At 47.0% G+C, this 24,581-nt stretch overlaps 1 protein-coding gene across 1 annotated transcript in view; it reads left to right on the top strand.

Annotated features, from left to right (window-relative positions):
• kcnh8 (potassium voltage-gated channel, subfamily H (eag-related), member 8) overlaps positions 1-24,581 on the top strand; it is a 420,218-nt gene that overhangs the window by 336,830 nt on the left and 58,807 nt on the right. Inside the window, exon 11 of the mRNA XM_078538524.1 lies at positions 2,316-2,530. Within this exon, the coding sequence (XP_078394650.1) occupies positions 2,316-2,530 (215 nt within the window). The remainder of the gene's footprint in view (positions 1-2,315; positions 2,531-24,581) is intronic.

Here is a 24,581-nt window from a genome sequence, read left to right as displayed (position 1 = left end):
AATCTTTGGATCGGCGAGCAGACGAAGAGCCCAGGCGGCCTTTGCATTTTTCATGGAACCTCATCCACGGACGGGATGAGTTTTCATGGATGATTTTAAATTTTCTCAAAAATTTTTATTGAAATTAATGCACATGTCCCAGCTCATGTAACAGTTTCACATGAGGGGACATGTAATAAACATTTTTTCAACACTTTATTGAACTGTTAAAACCTTCTGTGCTCTTTCATGGGCATGTGCGAAAGAGCGCACTCCTGACTCAGGGAACCTCCCCAGCCCGCACAGGGAGTGGACAGCGCTTCCGGGTGCGCATCACGCTGGGCGGGCCTTAATTGGCCTGCCCACGTAAAATAGCGGCGCGGACCTGATCAGGGGCGCCGATCGGGTCCACGCGCGCCCACCCCCACACAACCCCCCCAACAGGGGGGAAAAGTCTACCCATGTAAAAGTTACACTTATTTCCAGATGATGGCTTTGGCACAGCAATGACATTGTTGATGGCCTTTGCCATCTCTGGTTATGCCATGCATGCCATGGCCTTTAAGATCTTCGTTCCATATGAAACAGTGCATACCCCACTTTGCTCCATTTCCTGTAGCAGCTGCTCAATTATCTTATCATCAAAGCAGGCCTTACTTGCATTCTGAATGCTTTGACACTTGCTTTATCTTTTATCCAGTTCTGCTATAAAATCCGCCCCCTTAGCACTGCCAATTGTAAAATTATTCACTGGCACAAAGCTTATTGCAGAAGCACTCCAGGATTTTCCCCACAATCTTTGGGCTTAAAAAGTGTTCAGTCTCAGGCTTCACTGTTCCTCCATAGGTTCTTCCACAGTCAAAAAATGAACCTGCCCCTTGTTCAAAGATCTGCAGCTTTGCTTATAAACTCTGGGTTATCATCACGGCACTTCTTGGAAGGCCTCAGCGATCACCCACATAACTCTCAGGGGTGTAAATTAGGCCTGAGATGAAATCCAAGTGCACCGACAAACATCAGATACAATGTTATTTTTGTATGACAAGGTCCCACATGGGAGACTTTTAAAGAAGGCAAATGCACATGGGATACAGGGTAATTTGATAAGGTGGATTCAAAATTGGCTTAGTTGTAGGAGACAGAGGGTGATGACAGAAGGATGCTTTAGTGACTGGAAACCCGTGTCCAGTGGCGTACCACAGGGATCTGTGCTGGGTCCCCTATTATTTGTCATGTATACAAACGACATAGATGACTATGTGGGGGGTAGGATTAGTAAGTTTGCGGATGACACAAAGATTGGCCGGGCGGTTAACAGTGAAGCTGAGTGTCTTGGGCTACAGGAAGATATAGACGGGATAGTCAAATGGGCAGATAAGTGGCAGATGGAATTTAACCCTGAAAAGTGTGAGGTGACACACTTTGGAAGGAGTAATTTGACAAGGAAGTATTCAATGAACGGCATGACACTAGGAAGTTCTGAGGAACAAAGGGACCTTGGCATGTATGTCCATAGATCTCTGAAGGCAGAGGGGCATGTTAGTGGGGTGGTGAAAAAGGCATATGGGACACTTGCCTTTATAAATCGAGGCATAGATTACAAAAGTAGGGAAGTCATGTTGGAGTTGTATAGAACCTTGGTGAGGCCACAGCTGGAGTACTGTGTGCAGTTCTGGACTCCACATTATAGGAAGGATGTGATTGCACTGGAGGGGTGCAGAGGAGATTCACCAGGATGTTGCCTGGGACGAAACATTTAAGTTATGAAGAGAGGTTGGATAGACTTGGGTTGTTTTCGTTGGAGCAGAGAAGACTGAAGGGCGACCTGATCGAGGTGTACAAGATTATGAGGGGCATGGACAGGGTGGATAGGGAGCAGCTGTTCCCCTTAGTTGAAGTGTCAGTCACAAAGGGGCATAAGTTCAAGGTGAGGGGCAGGAGGTTTAGGAGGGATGTGAGGAAAAACTTTTTTACCCAGAGGGTGGTGACGGTCTGGAGTGCACTGCCTGGGAGGGTGGTGGAGGCGGGTTGCCTCACATCCTTTAAAAAGTACCTGGACGAGCACTTGGCACATCATAACATTCAAGGCTATGGGCCAAGTGCTGGTAAATGGGATTAGGTAGGTAGGTCAGGTGTTTCTCACGTGTCAGTGCAGACTCGATAGGCCGAAGGGCCTCTTCTGCACTGTGATTCTGTGCAGTCCATGCATTGCACTAATTTCCATGGAACCAAGGAAAATCAGCTTTAGTTTGTCATATTGATGCTATATGTTTGAACCTCAGCCCTCCAATCTTTGTAAAATGTATTGCTGATCTGTCTTGCTTATTGTCTTGCAGGTAAAGGTGACCTGATTGGTGCAAATCTCGCAAATAAAGATCAAGTTATCAAAACCAATTCAGATGTTAAAGCTCTAACCTACTGCGACCTGCAGTGTATTAATCTGAAAGGTCTCTATGAGGTGCTGGAGCTCTACCCAGAATATTCTCATAAATTCAAGGAGGACATTCATCTCAATCTCACTTATAACCTCAGAGAGGGTCATGAAAGTGATGTAAGTACAGCAACCATGCTTATTCTATTCATAGTCACATTATGGAGACCATGAAAATTCAGACCTGCTGAAATTACTAATAAAATTTTAAGGCATTAAACTGATTTTCAACTTGCAACTATAGCTTCAGTTCTTTTACCTCCTGTGAACATAAGCCACTATTTCCACTATAGTGTTACTACGTCTGACTTTTGCCCAACAAATTTTCTGATATTTCCAATGTATTACTGCTCTGGCAGAATTTAAACTTGTGCTTTTGTTTGGTGCTATTAGTTCTACAGAATATTTACACTGTCCATCTACATATATATCCTTATAAATTCCATTGCCATTCCCATTTCCTCAAGTTTCTTGCCCTCCTTTCCCCCTCCTGAAACAATTCATATATGTATCGATAAATCAATGTTGGTAATGCTCAGAAGTAGGTTTAATGTTGTTTGTAAACCAGGAGCCACAACAATGGATGAAGTAATTTATTACAATTGACAGCACTTCATTCAGCGCTTCATCCAAGAAATTCACCTCCACAATAAAATTAACTGACTGTGGGTGTGTGGTAGGTTCTCCCAGCTCACTTCGAATATTCAGATGAGGCCCGAGGACCAATCTGGTGATCCTTGGGGTGATAGACCAGCAGTTTTCTGGGATATGATTTGTACCCCTTTTGAAAATAGGAACTACATGAACTAGCTTCCTATCGACGGGAGTTAACCCTAAATTGCTTGAACTATTGAAGATGTAGCCGCAGGATGAACACTTGTCCTATAGCTTTAATCACCTTTGTATGGATATTAACTGGACCTGAACCCTATCAACTTTGAGCTTTTCTAATCTATCCAAGATGACATTACCTGTACTGAGCACCCCTCATCTGGAATATAAGCATAATTCCCAGGAGTGTAGCCTGATAGTCATTTAGCAGCTCTGCAATAACCTGAGAATCAATTTGAATTTTCCCTGCAGTATACTTTTGTGGCCTACATGGTCCTTTATGGTCATGTGACATCTGACATCCTTGAACAAACTTTTGTTATTGCTGCCACAATTAAGGAGAAGATGTGGAGAAGCAAATCATGGAGGCAGAAAAGCAGGAACTTGATGCTCAAAAGGCTGATATTAATAACCTGTACAGCAGTGTTGTGACTTTATACTATTGTGTCCTGCCCTTGCAAGGATGCGAGGCACAGAGTTCAAGGAGAAACTTATGCTGACTGCCCTTGGTAGTCCCATCATGGTGCAGGCTGGCTGCAGCAGATGACACAGCTGATGGAGAAGCTGCAGGATCAGTTTCTCTAGATCATTGTCAGGTGGGTGTGCCAGCTATGTTTGATGGCACACTGATGTGGTCAGGCAGTCAAGCTGTGATGCTTATTCATTGCCTTGGCATGTCTTCTTTCAACTTAGATAATTTCAACTACAAACTATGGTATTTGGGGTACTTTAAAACCGAATCCCATCATTAATTTTAACTTGATGTTACAAAATCGAAGAGATTAGTTATCTCGCCATTCCAAACCTTCAATGTAAGTTTGTTTTTTGAGACTCATTTTCGTTTCCCCTCTATTTTTAAACTCTTTGTTCCACTAAAATCTTATAATTGCTTCAATAACAGGCAGCTTTCTGGTGTTTTTGCTTTTGTACAAAAATATCTGCCACTAATCACACAGGAAGAAAATGAATTGAAGAAAGAGTAATTTTCCCCAAACCCAGCACTAAACATTATTGAAAATTTAAAATAAATATAAATAATATAGCACACTATTATCTTCATGTTTGTTGAACCCCTTTCACCAGACCCCTGTTCAATATCTCATGTCCCCTGTGACACGTGTTCTGTGCTCATGGGATTGGAAAATTTCACTTCCATTACAGCCACTATTCTGCAAACCTGCAGCACCTTTACTAAACTATAGAAATTCCAGAATACAAAGCAGAAAAAAATGTAGTCAGAAACTTAGGGCAGGACTTTCCCCTCATTGCACTAAGTGCAGCTGCGGGTGTAAAAGATGGCATTCTACCCACCGCTACAATGACGGGTTTTCACACCGTATCATCCGCTTCCCATGCTTGGAGGCTCTATAGACTGCCAAATATCACCATTTGCAATTAGCATCACTTGTCTTGGCCAGTGTTTCGGTGATGGGATGCACAGTGCTGCATCCCAACATTGTGATGAGAGCCTTGTAGGCTGCTGCTGCTGCGACTGGGATTCTGCAGATATGCTTAAAGAGGCAGCACCTTCTGATGTCTGATGCCAGGACTCCCTCCTCCAGTTAGCACCTCATCTCAGTAAGGACACACGCTCCCAAGGTTTCAACATCCTTTAAAGGATCAAGATAATGTGAGCTTCATGTGTAATTATTCACTCTCATATTGAAGTGCATGGTTGAAATGAGAGGTATAGCGAAGCTGGTGTTAATGTTGAACCTTAATGGAGGGCAATTGTCCAAGAGCAATTCATTACCCAATGCAATTCATCATCCTCCCGGTGGAATCTGGAGGTAATGAGCGCCTCACATGCATGCCTGCCTTGTCTGGTCCGTGCTTTGGCCTCTTCCTCTGCAGCCTCAGCTTCCTCAAACTCGACACCCTCATCCCCTTCACTGCCCTCCTCATTGGAGGAAACGTGCAGCTCCTCCATATTGGCATCTGGCAAGTCCTTCCCCCTTTACAGCGCCAGGTTGTGCAGCATGCAGCAAGCCACGATGATCCATGAGACCCTCTGGGGAGTGTACTGGAGTGCTCCTCCAGATCTGTCCAGGCATCAGAATTGCATCTTTAAGGTCCCTATGGTATGCTCCACCAATGTTCGGCTAGCAGCTCGAGCCTCTTTGTACCTTCTTTCTGCAAGAGACTGAGGCTGCTGCAGGGGCGTCATCAGCCACATCCTTTGCAGGTACCCCTTATCACCAAGGAGCCAGCCTGGATTCTGTGTAGTCCCTCGAAAATGTCCGGGATCTGTGATCTACTCAAGATGTATGAGTCGTGGACATTTCCTGGGTATCTGGCGCAAGCCCTCATGATCAGTTTCTTATGGTCGCAGACCAGCTGCACATTGAGTGAGTGGTAACCTTTCCGGTTTATGTATTGCAATGCCTGTTGCCAGGGAGCTTTTATAGCAATATGAGTACAGTCAATGGCATGCTGCACCTGTGGGAATCTGGAAATCTCAGCAAAGCCCAGTGCTCTGGCTTGATTGTTCTCTGTCAAAGTTGAATTAATTGTGGGCCTTGGCAAAAAGGGAGCCAGTGACCTCATGTATGCATTTGTGCGTGGACACTTGAGAGATCCCATAGAGGTCCCAGTGGAGCCCTGGAAGGAGCCACTAGGGTAAAAGTTCAGAGCAGCCGTTACCTTCAGGGCCACTGGCAATTGATGTCCTCCCAGTCCCCGTGGCAACAATTCCTGAAGAATGTCATAAATGTGAGTCACCAGATCCCTGGTCGTGCCAGCAGCACTAGTTCTCACACATCTGCAGATAAGATATGTGATTTCTGAACACCCTCGGTCTTGCGAGCTGCCTACGCATGATGTTTCTGTGAGCCTCATCCTCTGTGTCTGGAGGGGGCCCTGCTGCCCTTTGGTCTTGAGGGTTTTAATCTTCCCTTTGGAGTACCTGCCGCTGCTGTTGCCATCTTCTCCTTCTTCTCTCCTGCCTCTATGTGCTTATGCAGGCAGCAATAAATCCAGGTTTTATCTTCCTGATGGTCTCTCTGTGTATCAATGAGGAAGAGACAAGAATCAGCATTAGCCTCCAAAGGTCCTTTTTCTGTCAATGATTCATCAGTGAATGTGGGTTCAAGGGCTTTATTCCCGTGTTGGCAACTACTCGCCCCTGAATTAATGGCCAGTGCGGGGTGCATATCAAGATGCTCCCCCCACCCCACCCCTGTTTACATGCTGGCTGCAATGACATTGCTTTGGCCAGGCACTTGGATGTGCCTATATCACTTGCACATTCATCATTTTGAAGGTGCTGCAAATGGAATGAGGGCTTTCAGGGATGACCAGTATAAATCGGACATTACAACATGTTTTATGATACACCTTTGCAGAAGTTGCATTTGGCTTTGAAATCAGCACATAAGTGTTAGCTTTAGCTTCTCTGAGGAACTCTATCCAGTTCTGGATTTAGAGCATTTATAAAGCATTTTATGCTTTAAGTATGATAACATTTTGGATAAACAGAGAGCTACTTTATACCCTGTACTCTTTTGAGCAATCTAATAAACAAATGAACAAATAATCAAACGATCAATCCCTTAAAGGGGCAAAAGTAAAACTTGAAAGGAAGCTTATCAAAATTAAATTAAAATTGTTGTTTTGTGGGGGTTGATGATGCCCTCCAGCCCCTATGGCACCCACCAATTGCAGAAGGCCTCAAACGTGCCAGTGGACACCCCGTGCTCCCTCCCCAGGGAAACCTGGGTGCAGATGTAACTGCAGAAGAGAGGCAGACAGTTGGACCAAATGACCTTCTGAACTGTCTGTGGCCTGGACCTGTTAATGGCCAGCCTGGCCAGGCCTAGGAACAGACCCATGAGGAGATCTTCTGATCTGCCCGCCTAACCTGCTGCACTGAGTGGCCAAAGATTAGGATTGTGGGGCTGAAGTGCAATCAAAATTTAAGGAGCAGCCCCCGCAAAGAATGATAGAGGGGTTGCAATCTCACATAATCTACATATACATGGAACATGGATTCCTCAAGGTTACAGAAATTACAGACGGCCTGAGAGCCTGTGAATGGATTCAATCTCCTACTGCATGGAACTGCTGCATGCAACTTCCTTCGTGCCAAATCCCCAATGGAAAAAGAGAGGACTCTGATTTAGAGAGCCTCCCACTGGCGGACCACACTTCCTCCAGACAGGAGGACAGAATGCCACAATGTGAGAGTTACTTTATATGAGCACTTAACCCTTACTAAGCGATTCAGTGGCCTTTGACCACCAAACCAGAGGACACAAATGAAAAAAATAATGAGCACCAAGCAAGATTGGAAGTTATGACAAAAGTCTTTCCCTAAGCAGTGGAATGACTTCCAGACATCCGTGTTGCAGAGCTCTGAAGAAGGGTCATACAGACTCGAAACGTTAACTCTGTTTCTCCCTCCACAGATGCTGCTAGACCTGCTGAGTTTTTCCAGCATTTTCTGTTTTTGTTTCAGATTTCCAGCAACCTCAGCATTTTGTTTTTATGCCCTAGAAGGGTGTTAGCAACCAAGGACTTACATTGAATTGGTCAATGATTATGCTTGGCAAAGTACTGCATGGTTTGCCATTGCCTTCTGCAGTACGGCTGACCAGGAATCTCTCCCACTCTTACCATCTGCCATCAGGCTTTTTGGAAAGATTTTCAGACTGATAATCAACTTGTCTGGTCACGTTATGAATGTACCTTCTGTGGCCATCAAGTCTTGAAGTGGGACTTGAATCCAGAGGTAAGGATGCCACCACTGCGCCTCAAGACCTCCCTGCATCGTGACTAGACATTTAAATAAGAAGGCTCACTCATCTAAGACAATCACTGAGATGGGGGGAGGCAGCGGGGTAATGGTAATGTCACTGGACTAGTAATCTAGAGGCTAGGATAACAGGGGACACAGGGGACACAGTTTCATATCCCACCACGGCAGCTGATAGGATTTAAATTAAATTCATAAATCTGGAATAAGTAATGGTGACCATGAAACCACTGTTGCTTGTCATAAAAATCCACCTGATTCACTGATGTCCTTTAGGAAAGGAAATCTGCCGTCCATACCCAGTTAGGCTACATGTGACTCCAGACCCACAGCAATGTTGTTGACTCTTGAATGGCCTAGCAAGCCACTAAGTTGTATCAGACCGCTATGAAGCCTAAAAAAAACCAGACAACCATCTGGCACTGGCCTAGGCACCGGAAATAACAATGGCACACCCAGCCCTGTAAACCCTGCAAAGTCCTCCTTACTAACCTTTGGGGACTTGTATCAAAATTGGGAAAGCTGTCTTACAGACTAGTCAAGAAACAGCAGGTCATAATCATACTCACCGAATCACACCTTACAGATAATGTCCCAGACACCACCATCATCATCCATGGGTATGTCCTGTCCCATTGGCAGGACAGACCCACCAGATGTGGCCGCACAGTGGTATACTTTCAGGACGGAGTTGCCCTGGAAATCCTTAACATTGACTCTGGATCACATGACATCTCATGGCATCAGGTCAAACATCGGCAAGGAAACCTCCTGCTGATTACCACCTATCACACTCCCTCAGCTGATGAATCAGTGAATCAGTACTCCTCTATGTTGAACACCAATTGGAAGAAGCACTAAGAGTAGCAAGGGCACATTATGTATTCTGGGTGGAGGACTTCAATGTCCATAACCAATAATAGCTTGGTAGCACATTACTGACAGAGTTGGCTGAGTCTTAAACGACATCTGCTGCAGACCCAGTCTAGCAGCAGTGGTGAGGGACCCAACAAGAAGGAAAAACAGATCTGACTTTGTCCTCACCAATCTACCTGTCATGGATGCACCTGTCCATGAGAGTGTTGGTAGGAGTGACCACTGCATGGTCCTTGTGGAGACTAAATCCCACCTTCACATTGAGGTACCCACCATCGCATTGTGTGGCACTACCACTGTACTAAATAGAATAGATTTCGAACAGATCTAGCAAAAACTGGGCATCCATTGAGAAAGGAAGACTTGAGGAGAAGGATGTACGATCCGTGGCTGACTAAGGAAATTAAAGATAGTACCAAATTGAAAAAAAAGCTTAGAATATTGTGAAGGTTAGCGGTAAGTCAGAAGATTGACAGATTTTAGAAATCAACAAAGAATGGCTAAAAAATGAGGAGAGCGAAATTAGAGTATAACAGTAAGGTGGATAGAAATATTAAAAGCAGATAGTAAGAGATTTTACAAATACTTATAAAGGAAAAGAGTAGATAAAATGAGTAACTTATGCAGTGGGTAGCCCTGGTCACCAAACAGCCAGCCTCTGCTTCGATGTGGTAGCTCAAATATGGTGGTAAACGGTGACTGGCCCAGGATGAAAACATTGCGGCTGCTACCAGGGTAGCAGACATTCACCAAGAGATGCTCAGTGCATGACCAGCTACACACTAAAAGAGTGGTAACTCTTTCAGTCTGGTACATTTCCCCATTAATATGTATTACCCGCAGAACCATGCGCATGCAGTTGATGGCTCCCTGCTCCATTGGGAATTCTGCTACCCTGGTATAACCACCCCTATTCCCCCTGCTTCTCTTGGAAAGAGCCACTTACTTAGAAATCGAGGGCTAAGCTGATCTTTACAGCAACTGGGAGACTGTCCTTCACCTGCTCTGCAGCTACAGGTCCTGGTCGAGGAGGTGGCATAGTCCAGTGACTGCCTCCTTGGTGAACCATAACTGCCTCAGACCCCACGCTTAGTTGAGATGGAGGTAGAAGAACAGCCTGAATACTGTAGGTGTGTTGGGTCGTCTATTGAGAGCTCTCCTCCTCCCTCCTCTGTGCACAGCTTCCCTCTCTGATGCCTGGACTCCACATCCCTGGTGTGCTGCAACCCAAGAGAGATTGCAACTATAAGTTTCCATTAGTGCTACCAGGATTTCTGCTGACAGGCCTTCAAAGTGCCACACTCCTTATAAAATCAAACAACACTCTTCCAACACCTTTTCAGAAATCCTCCAACAACACTGAGCACAGTATCTCCACTCCTCTGCAGCAGCAAAAGGAAGTCAAAAGCACCTCACCTGAAAGCCTCCTGCTGATCCTTTTAGATAGCCCTGGTGAGTGGTCCTTCACACAGCAGTACACATGTTAAAGAAGGGGCGTTAAAAGCCCAAAAGGGGAGATTGGATGCCAAAAGCAAATCAGATGCTGAGTGACATCACAATCTGTCCACTCTGCAAAGAAAGGCAGACCACACTCACACCCTTACAAGCTTGGCATGCTATGGAGGTCATGCCCGAAGGCCGGAAGGAGTTTAGCCATGAGCTTTGACTGTCAGTGTATTCATTGTGTCGATACCTGCAGTGCTACAGAGCTCAATTTTGCAGTCACAGTCACATTGGATGCAATTTGTGACATTGATAAGGGCTGTTTCACTGCTGTGGCAGGAATCTCTATTAATAAATCCCTTGTGCTTTTTTAAAAACTTTACTGCTACATTCAATGATTTGTGTATGTGGACCTCCAAATCACTCCACTGCACCCCATGCAAAATTGTACCACTTAGTTTATGTTGTCTCTCTTTCTGCTGTCCAAAATGCATCACTTCACTTCTCTGCATCAAATTTCATCTGTCATGTGGCTGCCCGTTGCCCCAGTCCATCTATGTCCTTCTAAAATCTATTATCTTCCCTACGATTTACTATGGGCAGAATTGTCCCATATTTGCACTAAGTACACTAGCGGGTGGGAAAAAAGTCCTTTTGCCTGCCAGCCACAATGGTGGGTTTGCGCGCCATATTGTCCGCTTCCCCAGCGTGTTCCGCCTCATTAATAATGCATTCCTGTAAAACACGCCAGATCGCTGGCAGGGTGGCCTCTGATTCACCTGCCCCGCCATCACCTCAGGCCTTCAGTAATCCAGGCGCCATATTCAAAGGGCGCCCCTGCACAGAATTAGCACTCTCTAAAGGATCAGAAGCTGCTGCAAAGCCATGGCTGCCAAAGGAAGAGAACATGCTACCCCCAAATTTAACAACGCCTCCCTCGGGCACCTATTGGATGCAGTGGAGGCCCGCCATGAAGTCTGCTATCCCCGCTCTGGGCTAAGACCAGCAAACAAAGTTACCAATCCAGCATCAGAGGCGGTGGCAGTGGTGGTCAGCACCAGTGCTCATCAAAAAAGTACAACCACCAAGTGCCGAAAGAGGATGAATGATCTCTTCCATTCCGCCAGGGTAAGTCATGCTTCTCATTGCTCTCAACTCTCACATTCACAAACTCATCACACATCCACAAGGATCTCACTCACTGCCAGTTCAAGGGACATCACCATTCACTCTCTCACACACACCTTCATCTGACATGCAGAATGTGTCCTCATCCCATCCATGGCACCACTCACCACCCACACATACGAGGCATCCTCGTCATCTGGCCTGGCAGCCACCATGCTTACACTCTCCATCTGTATTCATGCAGGACAAGCTGGCACACAACAAAAGGGAGAGGTTGCAGACTGGTGGAGGAATGCTTGGCATCAAGGTCCTGACAGGCTTTGAAAATAGAGTCATCTAGCTGGCCCATGATGATCTGAACTGTTCCTGTGCTGATGGTGAGGCTAGCGGTGCTCTACCAAGTGAGGATCCAGCAGTGTAACTTCTATCAGACAACCATGCTGCGAGTGAGTTCGCCTCTTCCACAGTCCCCTGCCATGCATTAATTATCTCTCCTTGCTTTCGCAGGCACATCTGGGAAGCAGAGGATGGTGGGGGGGTCCTCAAGCCAGGACCTCAACTTAAGCCCCAAAGGCACCTTGGAAGAAGAATTCACCCTACTTGAAGACCAGCCACAGCGCGACCCACACCCAGCGCAGAGTCACACATCTCAGTGGGACCTAGTTCTCGAGTAGCCTCAGGGTCACAATCCAGTGAGCACATCGCACTGTCTGATCCACAGCAGGTGGAGGAAAGGACTTCCCAAGTTTCCAGCAGTCCTCCGACTGCTGGAGGCCAGAAATCTGCTGAGTCCAAGTCAAATGAGGAGCCTCTCAACTTGGTCATTCTTCAGTTGCTGGAGCTGCAAAGACAAGCTTGGGAACATCAGAAAGGGATGTCCGCTGCACTCCTCAGATTGCAAGGCACAATGGAGGAGTCCATCTGTCTTCAGTATGAGGTGATAGTGCCAGCATGCCAACGCATTGAGGTCAAGACATGGCGGCCACCATGGAAACCTTGGTCCAGGATATCGGTCCTGCACTGCTGCACAGGCTCAACTCCATCAGTGACGCCATGGTTGGCCTCCAGCAGTGTCAACGCGAGAGGGGTGCAGGTCTGCTTAATCTCACTCCAGCTTCCTCTTCTCCACATGGATCAGCCAGGGGCCCTTGGGCACCCAAAGGGAGGAGGATCAGCATGTGGACAACCTGGGGCCATCCACCCAGGTGACTTAGGGAGTGTTGGCTGATCCAAATCCCCTCTTCCTGTGACCCCAGCAGCCCCAGCTCCATAGGCCGAGGATGGTGTCACTGCCACATAGCAGGACACCAAAAGCAGGCTGGGGCCCTCCAAATCTTTGCCCTCCAGATGACGCCCGGCAACATCACCACAAACAGGGTGTAGCAGTCACAGGCTGCCTCTAGCTCCGCTATAGATGTTGAGGGAGCACCAAGACATAGTGGCAGGGTTAGGCAGGTTAAGAAGAGTAACTCTTTAGAGTTATCAACAGTCACAGATTGTAACTCTTTCGAGTACATTCACAGTTCTTGGTTTCCGGGAGTGGGACATGAACCCACAACCTTCTGATTCAAAGGCGAGGGTGCTATGAACTGAGCCACAGCTGACACCTCTAGGTTAAGAAGAGTAGTTGCACAGCCTGGGTACAGGTGTTAATCACTTGTATATAATGTTCACTATTGTAAATAAACTCCCAAGAATGTCTCCTTGCCTATGGCTCTTTGTTATAATGAGCAGTGTTCGTGTCACTCAGATGTGAAACCTTGGTTCCTGCAAAAGATAAAGGCAAGTGTCACAGTCCAGGGCCTCATTCCTGTGCAGTGTGTAACCTTCAGACCAAAGTAATGGTCTGGCTTCACACTCACTGGACACATTACTGATGCCTGCGCCTCGATGGAGCTTGTCATTGCTGCCAGAATCACGTGGGCAGGCGCCACAGAGTTCTATCATTCTCTCTGTGTGCTCTCAGCATCTTTGAGGTGGGGCTGGCCCCCATCTCTTCAGCATCTGTGACCTGTGACCCTGTGCTCCTGAAGGGGACAAGTGCTGAAGGCTGACAAAGGATCAGGTGCATTTAAAGTTTCACGGCCGCGTCTCCACGATTTGACCCTGATCACAGAGTGCAAGTGAGCTGCCCTCAGCCAGACAGGAGTCAGACATTCACAGAGGCAATGTGATGATCTATGGAGTGTCCTCACTGCATGTTGTCATCATCCTCCTGGAATCTAGTGACTATTAGGGCCTCTCCATGACATAAGCCTGAGCACTGAGGGTATGTGCGCTGCCATCAGCCACACAGGAGTCAAACGTCCTCACTGCATCTCGTCATCATCCTCCATGAATCTTGCAGCTACGAGGGCCTCCCGAGCGTGCCTGGCTTGTCAAACCAGTGCCATGGCCTCATTGCCGGCATCCTCGCCTTCGAGGACCTCATCACCTTCATCCCCTTTGACAGCCTCCTCATCGGAGAATACATGCAGTTCCTCCCTCCCCACCTTAGCCAGGTCCTCCCGCCATTGCAGCACCAGGTTGAGAAGCGCGCAGCAAGCGACGATGATGCGTGATAACCTCGGGGGACTGTATTGCAGTGCTCCACCAGACCTGTCGAGACACTGGAACCTCATCTTCAAAACTTTTACTCCATCAAAGTCAGGGTCGCCGCACGAGCCTCGTTATACCGACCCTCTGAAGATGTCTGAGGCTGCTACAAGGACGTCATCAGCCACGTCCTCTGTGAGTAGCCCTTGTCCTCGAGGAGCCAACCCTGCAGCCTCTCTGGACCCTGGAAGATGTCAGGGATCTGAGACCTGCTAAGGATCTAGGAGTCGTGGACACTTCCTGGGAATCGTGTGCAGACCTGTAGGATGTGTTTGTGGTGGTCGCACACCAGCTGAACATTCAGTGAGTGAAAGTCCTTGCGGTTGACATCGTTGACTGCTTGTTGCCGCAGAGATCTAAGTGCCACATGAGTGCAGTTGAGGGCACCCTGCACCTGTGGAAAACCTGAAATCTGCACAAATCCCAGGGCTGTTTCTTCCTGGCTTTCCTAATCCCAGGCGAAAGATGCCTCGTCCCCTTCGCAAGGATGGCGTCCTTGACCTCCTGGATACACTTGTGCATGGAGGCTTGCAAGTTCCCACACAGGTCACCTGTGGAGCCCTGGAAGGATCCACTGGCATAAAATTGATCACCACGGTCACTTTCACAGCCACTGGCGGTGGATGCCTTCCATGTCCCCATGGCATCTATCCTGCAGCAGGTGGCATATGTGACCAACCAGTTCCCTAGATTTGCGCAGTCTTCAGCGACACTGGTTCTTAGTCATCTGCAGGAATGACAAGCGCCATCTATAGACTCTGGATCTAGTGAAGCGTCTATGAGTGACAGTTCACTGTGATCTTCAGCTGCGTGTGCAGCAGGCCCTGCTGCTCCTTCATCTTGAGGGAAGTGCTCCTCCCTTTGCCAAACCAGGCGCCTCCGCAGCTCTCTTCTACTTCTTCTCTGCTCCCTGTAAGCCATGAGGCATACCGCTAAATCACCAGGCTCCATGATTCTGATGTTCTCCTCATGCAGGCTCAAAGAGAGGGACGCGTGGGTTAGCATATGTGTCCTAATAACCTCTCTTGTTTAAGTCTGAAGGCCCCTTCATGTATGCAGGTGAGTACTGGCCACCACTTAGATGGCCAGAGTGTAGTGCATTTCATGGCTGTCCAATACCCCAGCCTCCTCCTCCTCACTCCACCTGACCGACTTGTGGCAGCTTCGGCCACTGGACTGCATGCTGTGCTCTCAGCTCAGGCATTCTCCTAACCCGCACTGTAAGGCTGCGCTGTTCGTTTGAACCATAATGGATACTGGTCCGAACCTTAATAAAGACATTGCAAGGAGCTGTGAGTGCCTTCACTAGTGACTGCACCATGGCCGCCTTTCGCAAGGGGATTCTACTTATCCAGTCGGCCAATTGATCTGCTGCCCCCTAAAATGCACATTAATTTGCAGTCTGCGCCTGAGAGGTGAAAAGTTGTGGAGCATTTGGGGGCACTTTCATGCTTGAGTGCGCGGAGAAGCTTCAGCGGCCCAACTCCAATCATGTCAATGGAGCTGTGGCTGAACAGTTTCAGGGGCAGAAGAATGCTCACTTTGACAAGCTTTTCCAAGTGCATGGATGCTTCCCTCACTCCCCGTCCCCCCTGCCTCCTGGCATGTGCTTGAATATTTCTTTCAGTTTGTGCTGCATTGCCCCCCACTGTCCCCACCTGACTCCCCCACCACGTACCCACCCCCCCACCCCCCACCGCCCACCGCACATGACCCGCACCTGAGCCCTTGCCCCGGCACCGCACTGAAAGCCAGCCGGGAAAGAGCGACTTGCCTGTACCCACCTCGAATGCACGGCGCCTCTTCCTTGATGTCCTACAGGCCATGCTCGTGAGTGCCGCACAAGTCTGTGTGCACTGAGTTCCCCTCGAAGTTCATGTCGCCAGGTTATGAAGCATGCTGTTCTGAAGTCAGGCCGACCTGGGCAGTAAATTTGATATGGGGTGATGATTCCAGCAAGCAGGGCTGGCAATGAGATGATAAAGTATTGAAATTAGGTTCCCAACATGCAGCGGCGGGATATGCTGCCTGCCATTGACGTGTGACGTGGACAACCGCAAATTGGTTTCAGGACGGCATGAAACTGATTTTTGGCCTTCTCGCCATATCGTCCCCCCTGCCCGCCATAACATCCGACGCCAACAGGGCTGAAAAATTCCAGCCTATGTTTCAAATTAGTATCATCCACAAACTTTGTAATTATGCCATTTGTACTGAACTCCAGGTCATTAAAAAAACACTAAAAAGAACAGAGGTCCTAATACTGACACACCAATCTGAAAAACAACCTTTCAGGATTACTCTCTCTTTCTGCCTCTGAGCCAATTTCAATTCCACACAACCAGTGCCCCTATAACCCCATGGGCTTCAATTCTTGTTTTTCTGTTTACCATCTACAGCTTGAGTTCATTTCCAGAATCACTTTGCCTCCCCCCCACTCGACGCCTTCTGATTTGTTTCTGAAGGAAATTGTATTCATCCCAATGTGCCTCTTTACCTTTCTCTCTGAAGAATTTGCTGAGCTAGTTTTTCTTCCTTTTATCACTTCATATTGTTTTGTTGATCTGATTGTGCTCAAGGTTATTTAGTCTATGCTTCCTAATCCTAGGTATGCATTTATCTTGCCTTTTCAACAACACGCCTTTAAAGGTACAATATTCTATTTGCTGCTAGCTGACATTTTATTAAAAAATAAACCACAGTCAATTTCTTCCCTTGTTCCCTTGATTTCCTTTGAGAAGCTGGCTGAATGGCTGAGCCAAGAATCATTTTAGAGAAGGACAGTGGTGAGGTACAATTGAATCCTCAGGCAAAGTTTTGACTAACACCAACATGTAGTTTTCACTGGAAAAAAAACCAGCTGTTTCAGAATTTTCTTCAACAAAATTATTCCTATTTTGTCTCCCAAAACAAACAATAAATGTAAATAAATGTATCATTTACATCTGCCACCTCAAACTGCAGGATCTTGTTTAAAAGTCTAATTTCTGGTTTATCAACATTTTTGAAATCTGTGCAGCATATAACGTTTGTGAAATGTCTTACCCTGAAGATTACTTCATTAGAACCTGACCAGTTTTGTAAGAGATCTGTTCTTAACAAAACAAATGATAATGTTGGATGGTGCTTGTGTTACCAGTTACATTTTTCAATTTGAAGTATAGTTCCTTTATTAAGTATTGCAAATATTTTAACAAGTGATGAAGTGAACAAGTGCTTTAAATTACAGTACAAGCTCAGCCTTCTTGTTGAGCTTCCAGGCTGGAAGCATTATAAGTAGCTGTTAGCTTAGGTATGTTTTATGCCATATCTTCTTTGAAAATGTATGAACAGGGAGTAGCAAGTGTCAAAACATTGGCAGTTGCCTCAATGTGCAATCTTTCAAAAAGGAGAAGACTCAAGAAAATATTTTTTTTCTTTCTGTTCTCCAAGTTCATTCTGACTCAATGAATATTAATTTTAGCACCAATGCCCATTGTGACATAGATACCACTTTCAACGGGAATGATGTGATGGAATTTGGAGACATTGAAGATTGCGCAAGACATTGGCAGAATCGTCCCAGATTTGTTCTAAGTGCTGCAGCAGGCGGGGAAAAAAAGTCAAAAACAAAAAGCTAAAAGCTACTGCGGATGCTGGAAATTCAAAACAAAATAAAAACAGAATTACCTGGAAAAACTCAGCAAGTCTGGCAGCATCGGCGGAGAAGAAATCAGTCAACGTTTCGAGCCCTCATGGAAAAAAAGTCGTTTTACCCACCGGCCCTAATGGGGGGTTTTCGCACCGTATTGTCCCATTCCTGGCGTGTGCCACCTCATTAATAATGCATTCATAAGAAATATTCCAGATCGCTGATTCTTCTGCTTCAGATGCTTCTGATTCCCCAGTCCACTGTCATCTCAGGCCTTCAATAATCTGGGTGCCATATTGTAGTCATTATAGTTTGGATAAATTTAGGACTGTAGTTTTAAGATTAATCCTGTGACCACATGATTTGTGTAAAATTTGTTAGCAGACCTCTACAATAGAGTTCTTTTTTAGTTATGGAGTTTGATGCACATGTGTAGTTGCTGCTGCTGTCTTGTAAATAAAGTTAATGTTTCCACTGCGAAAAGTTGCTTGGAAAATCAACTCTATAATACATACTTAAAGTGTGCCCCTGCACAGAGTTAGCAATCTCTAAGAGATTGAAAGCTGCTAGAAAGTCATGGCTGCCAAAGGGAGGAAGCACGCTGCTCCCAAATTTAGTGACGCCTCCCTTGGGTATCTACTGGACCCAGTGGAGGCCCGCCGTGAAGTCCTCCAATCCCATTCTGGGCGAAGACCAGCAAGCAAGGTCACCAATCCAGCATGGGAGGCGGTGGCAGCAATGGTCAGTGCCAACGGCCTGCAAAAAAGGACAGCCACCTAGTGCCGAAAGAGGATGAATGATCTCCTCCGTTCCTCCAGGGTAAGTCACTCTTCTCATCACTCTCAACTCTCACACTCACAAACCCATCACACATCCACAGGGATCTCACTCACTTCCAGTTCAAGGGACATCACCATTCACTCCCTCACACACACCATCTGCCCTGTGGATCATGCCCTCATCCCATCCATGGCACCACTCACCATCCACACATGCAAGGCATCCTTCTCACCTGGCCTAGCAGGTGTCCTGCTTACACTCTCTCCATCTGTCTTCTCATAGAACAAGCTGGCATACAACCAACTGAGGATCCAGCAGTGCAACATTCATCAGACAATCATATTGTGAGTGAGTTCTCCTGCTCTGCAGTCCCTGCCATGCACTAATTATCTCTCCTTGCTTTCACAGGCACATCTGGGAAGCAGCCAAGGGGGTCCATGAGCCAGATCCTCAACTCAAGGCCCGAAGAAACCTCTGAAGAAGAATCTGATGACACCATAACTGAAGACTCGTCACAGCGCTCACCCACACCTTCCATCAGCGCAGTCGCATACCTTGGTGCGAACTAGTTCTAGAGTAACCTCGAGATCACAATCTGATGAGCACATTGCACTAACTGAGCCACAGCAGGTGAAGGCAAGGACTTCCCAGGTCCCCGGCACTCAGAGGACTGCAGGAGGCCGGAAATTTGCTGAGTCCAAGTCAGATGAGGAGCCTCGGGACTTGGTCATGCCTTGTTGCTGGAGCTGCAAAGGCAAGCTCAGGAACATCAGGAAGAAATGTCCGCTGCACTCTTCAGATCACAAGACACGATGGAGGAGTCCAACCAACTTTGAAGTGATGTCGCCAAAGTCAACACTGGTAGGATGGTGGCCACCATGGAGACCTATATTCAGGACATCGGTCCTGCACTGCTGCGCAGGCTGAACTCCATCACTGACACCATAGTTGGCCTCCAACAGTGTCAACATGAGAGGTGTGTGGGGCAGCTCGATCTCACTCCAGCTTCCCCTTCCCCTCAAGGAGTCAGCCAGGGGCCGTCAGGCACTCATAGGAAGGAGGACCAGCAGCTCAACACCCCTGTGCCATCCAGCCAGGTGACTTCGGGAATGTCTGGCCAATCCAAATCCCCACTTCCTGTGACCCCCTCAGCCTCAGCTCAAAAGGCTGAGGAGCATGCAGCTGGCCCACAGACACCCAAAGCAGGCCAGGGTCCTCCAGGTCTCAGCCTTCCAGAGGATGCCCAGCAACATCATCACAGACAGGGCGTAGCCGTCAGCAGTCTTCCTCTACCTCTGCTGTAGACCAAGACATAGCGGCAGGGTTAAAAAGGTTAAGAAGATAGTTGCACAGCCTGGGCACAGGTGTTAATCACTTGTACATAAGGTTCACTATTATCAATTATCTCCCAAGAATGTCTCGCTGCCTATGGCTCCTTGTTGTGATGAGCAGTGTTCGTGTCACTCAGATGTGAAACCTTGGTTCCGCACAAGATAAAGACAAATGTCACAGTCCAGGGCCTCTTCCCTGTGCAGTGTGTAACCTTCATAGCAAAGTGATGATCTGGCTTCACACTCACTGGACACATTACTAATGCCTGCACCTCCGTGGTTTCTGCCATTGCTGCCAGAACGTTGTGGGCAGGCGTCACAGAGTTCCGTCATTCTCTCTGTGTGCTCTCAGCATGGCCTGGTCGGCCTGGCCTCCCCACATCGCTTCAGCATCTGTGACCGGTGACACTGTGCTCCCGAAAGGGTCAGGTGCTGAAGGCTGACAAAGGATCAGGTGCGTTTAAGTTTCACGGCTGCATCTCCATGGTATGAGCCTGATCACAGAGCGCAAGCGAGCTGACCTCAGCTAGACAGGAGTGAGACATTCACAGAGGCAATGTGAAGATTTATGGAGTGTCCTCACTGCATTTTGTCATCATCCTCCTGGAAGTTAGCGACAATTAGGGCCTCCGCTGCATCTCCATGACTTGAGACTGAGCACTGAGGGTATGTGCGCTGCCGTCAGCCACACAGGAGTCAAACATTCACAGATACAAGGTGAGAATGTCAGGACTGTGCTCACCGCATCCCATCATCATCCTCCATGAATCTTGCAGCTATGTGGGCCTCCCGAGCACGCCTGCCTAGGCTGGCTAGTGCGATGGCTTCATCGCCAGCATCTACGCCTTCAAGGACCTCATCATCATTGCCATCCCCTTCGGCATCCTCCTCATTAGAGGAGATGTGCGGCTCTTCCATCTGCTCCTCAGCTAGGTCCTCCACCTGTCGCAGCACCAGGTTGTGGAGCGCACAGCAAACAATGATGATGCGCGACACCCTCTGGGGACTGTATTGCAGTGCACTACCGGACCTGTCGAAGCACCAGAACCTCAGTTTAAACATGCTCATTATTTGCTCCACCAAAGTCCCAGGTAGCGACATGAGCCTCATTATACCATCGCTCTGCTGCAATTTGAGGCCACCACATGGGCATCATCAGCCACATCCTCTGCGAGTGGCCCTTGTCCCTGAGGAGCCAACCCTGCAGCCTCTCTGGACCCTGGAAGATTTCAGGAATCTGAGACCTGCTAAGGATCTAGGAGTCATGAACGGTCCCTGGGAATCGTGCGCAGACCTGTAGGATGTGTTTGTGGTGGTTGCACACCAGCTGAACATTCAGCAAGTGGAAGCCCTTGCGGTTGATGTAGTTGACTTCTTGTTGCCAAGGAGATCTAAGTGCCATGTGAGTACAGTCGATGGCACCCTGCAACTGTGGAAAACCTGAGATCTGTGCAAATCCCAGTGCTCTTGCTTCCTGGCTTTCCTGGTTTGGGTGAAATGCACAAAGTTCTGTGCCTTCACAAACATGGAGTCCATGACCACCTGGACACACTTGTGTGTGGAGGTTTGCGAGATCCCGCACAGGTCATCCATGGAGCCCTGGAAGGAGCCACTGGTGTAAAAATTGAGCGCTGCAGTCACTTTTACAACCACTGGTAGTGGATGCCCTCCATGTCCCCGTGACACCAAATACTGCAACAGATGGCTTATACGACCGACCAGTTCCCTAGACATGCTCAGCCTTCAGCGACACTGGTTCTCCGTCATCTGCAGGAATGACAAGTGCCATCTATAGACCCAGGGTCTCGTGAAGTGACTACGAGTGAAGGCTCGCTGTGGATTTACAGCTGCATGCACAGCGGGCCCTGTCACCCCTTCATCTTGAGGAAGTTGCTCCTCCCTTTGCCAAACCAGTCGCCTCTGGTGATCTCTTCTTCCTCTTCTGTGCTCTCTGTAGCCACGAGGCATACCGCTAAATCACCAGGCTCCATGATCCTGATGTTTTCCTCCTGCAGGATCAAAGGGAGAGATGCATGGGTTAGCATAACTGTCCGAAGCACCTTTCTTGGTTCCGAACATACGAACAAGGAGCAGGAGTAGGCCATTCAGCCCTTGGCCCTGCTCCGCCATTTAATAAGATCATGGCTGATCTGATAGTAACGTTAAATCTGCATCCCGCCTATCGCCAATAACCTATCACCCCCTTGCTTAGCAAGAAGCTATCCACCTCTGCCTTAATAATATTCAAAGACTCTGCTTCCACCACCTTTTCGGGAAGAGAATTCTAAAGACTCATAACACTCTGAGTGAAAGCATTTTGCCTCATCTCTGTTTTAAATAGGCGACCTCTTATTTTTAAACAGTGACCCCTCATTCTAGATTCTCCCACAAGAGGAAACATGCTCTCCACATCCACCCTGTCAAGACCCCTCAGGATCTTATAGGTTTCAATCAAGTCACCTCTTACTCTTCTAAACTCCAGCAGAAACAAATCTAGTCCTCCTTCAAAAGACAACCAGCCCATTCCAGGTATTAGTCTGGTAAAACTTCTCTAAACTGTTTCCAACAATTTTACATCCTTCCTTAAATAAGCTGATCAATACTGTACACAGTTCTCCAAATGTGGTCTCACTAGTGTTGTACAACAGAAGCATAATCTCCCTACTTTTGTATTCAATTCCCCTCACAATAAATAACATTCTATTAGCTTTCCTAATTACTTGCTGTACTTGCATAGTAGCCTTTTGTGATTCATGCACTAGGATACCCAGATCTCTCTGCACCTCAGAGCTCTGTAATCTCTTACCATTTATATAATATATTTCTCTTTTATTCTCATAACTTGCACTGCAAGGCTGTGCTGTTAGCTTGAACCATGATGGATACTGGTCCAAATCTTAATAAAGACATTGCAAGGGGCTGTGAGCACCTCCACTACGCAAGGGGATTCTACGATTTGTCCATTCGGCCAATTGCTCTGCTGCTGCTAAATCGCATATTAATTTGCAGTTTGTACCCGAGGGGTGAAAAGTTTTGGAGCATTTGGTGGCACTTTCATGCTTTTGAGTTGCTTCAGTGGGCAGAAAAGCTTCAGAGGCCCGACTCCAAGCATGTCAATGCAGCTGCAGCTGAACGGTCTCAGCTACAGAAGAATGTTCACTTTTGACAAGTTTTTCCAAGTGTGTGGCCTCACCCCCCCCATCCCCCCAGCATGTACTTCCTTCAATCTGTGCTCCCTTGCCCTCCACCCACCCAGCATGTGCTTGTGTACTTCCTTCAATCTGTGCTGCCTTGCCCCCCACACACCCAACACAGGCCTGACCCACATTGAAGCCCTTGCCCCATGACCACATTGAAAGCCAGCCGGGTAAAAGCGATTTGCCTGTAGCCCCCACGGTACATTTGCAACTCTTCAAATACTGAAGCAGTCCATATCCATATGCAGCATGAAATGGACAACATTCAGGCTTAGGCTGATAAGTGATAACTAAAATTCGTGCCACGTAAGGGCCAGACAATGATCATCTTCAGCAAGAGAGAATCTAACCATCTCCCCTTGACGTTTAAAACAGAATTACTAGCACTGAATTCCCCAACGTCAATACCTAAGAGTTAACCAGGAACTGAATTGGATCAGGAATATAAAAATTGTGGCCACCACAGCAGGTCAGAGCTAGGAATTCTGCTACAAGTAACTCACCCCCTAACTCCTCACAGCCTGTCCACCATCTACAAGGCACAAGTCAGGAGCGTGATGGAATACTCTCAACTTGCCTGGATGAGTGCAGCTCCAATAACACTCAAGAACCTGGACACCATCCAAGACAAAGCAGCCCAATATATTGGCAATGTTATGACGCAGCAGATGATGTGTGTCAGGCAGACCAAATTCACAAGGGAAACTTGGTCGCACTATCAGAGCAGTTTTGCAATTTGTATTTATTTCAAGATGTGTGCACTGAATTCAGAAGTAATAAGTCCACCAATACTTTTAAATATTAAAAAAAAACTAAATTAAAATATTTATTAACAAAAGAAAAGATTTCAAGCACATACATAAGACTACAAATTACTACTAACTACTCCTAAAATAAAAATTAACCTGATTCTCAGTTACACCCCCTTTAAGGCAATGGTCTGAAATAGATTTTAGATTTTAGACAGTTCCAGCAAATTAACACAATACCCTGGACAGTGGAATTCCAACTATCCTTTCTCCAGCTTCAGTTTTGGTAGGCAGCAGACTTATGCACAAATACTGGAGGCTTCATTACGGGCTATTTCACACACTTCTGTTAGATCTCACAATGCCTTCTCCTAACACTGAGCCTCATTCTCCTTTATATATGTTTCTCTCTTCTTAATATGTAAATTCTATTGTTTCATATGTATCTCCCTCATAATATAAAAGCTTTCATGTTGTCACTATATAATGTCAGTAACCCTTAGGAAAAATAAACACATTCCTTTGCCTTGCTTATCTGGCTAGTTGTAAACAGACTGAGATCCCTTTGAAATTCAAATCTCCCTTCATTTATCTAAAAATGCAAATTCCCTTCACACCTTACATGCTAAGCCATCATCCATGTTTACTCTAAAGCATCTCTAGCACCTAGCTTCGGTAGATGAGTTAAAGGTTGCAGTCTACTTGACACCAAATGTAACTAAATCACACACAGACAGAGCCCACTATACTGACCCCCATAAGCCTACTTTACAATAAGCCAGAAAAATATTATGAAAATTATTATACTTTCATGACAGGCACCACCTTAAACATTCACTCCCTCCACCATCAGTGCA

The sequence above is a fragment of the Cetorhinus maximus genome, chromosome 3, assembly GCF_964194155.1.
Source record: "Cetorhinus maximus chromosome 3, sCetMax3.hap1.1, whole genome shotgun sequence".
NCBI classification, from domain to species: Eukaryota; Metazoa; Chordata; class Chondrichthyes; order Lamniformes; family Cetorhinidae; genus Cetorhinus; species Cetorhinus maximus.
This window is presented reverse-complemented; position numbering and strand designations above follow the sequence as displayed.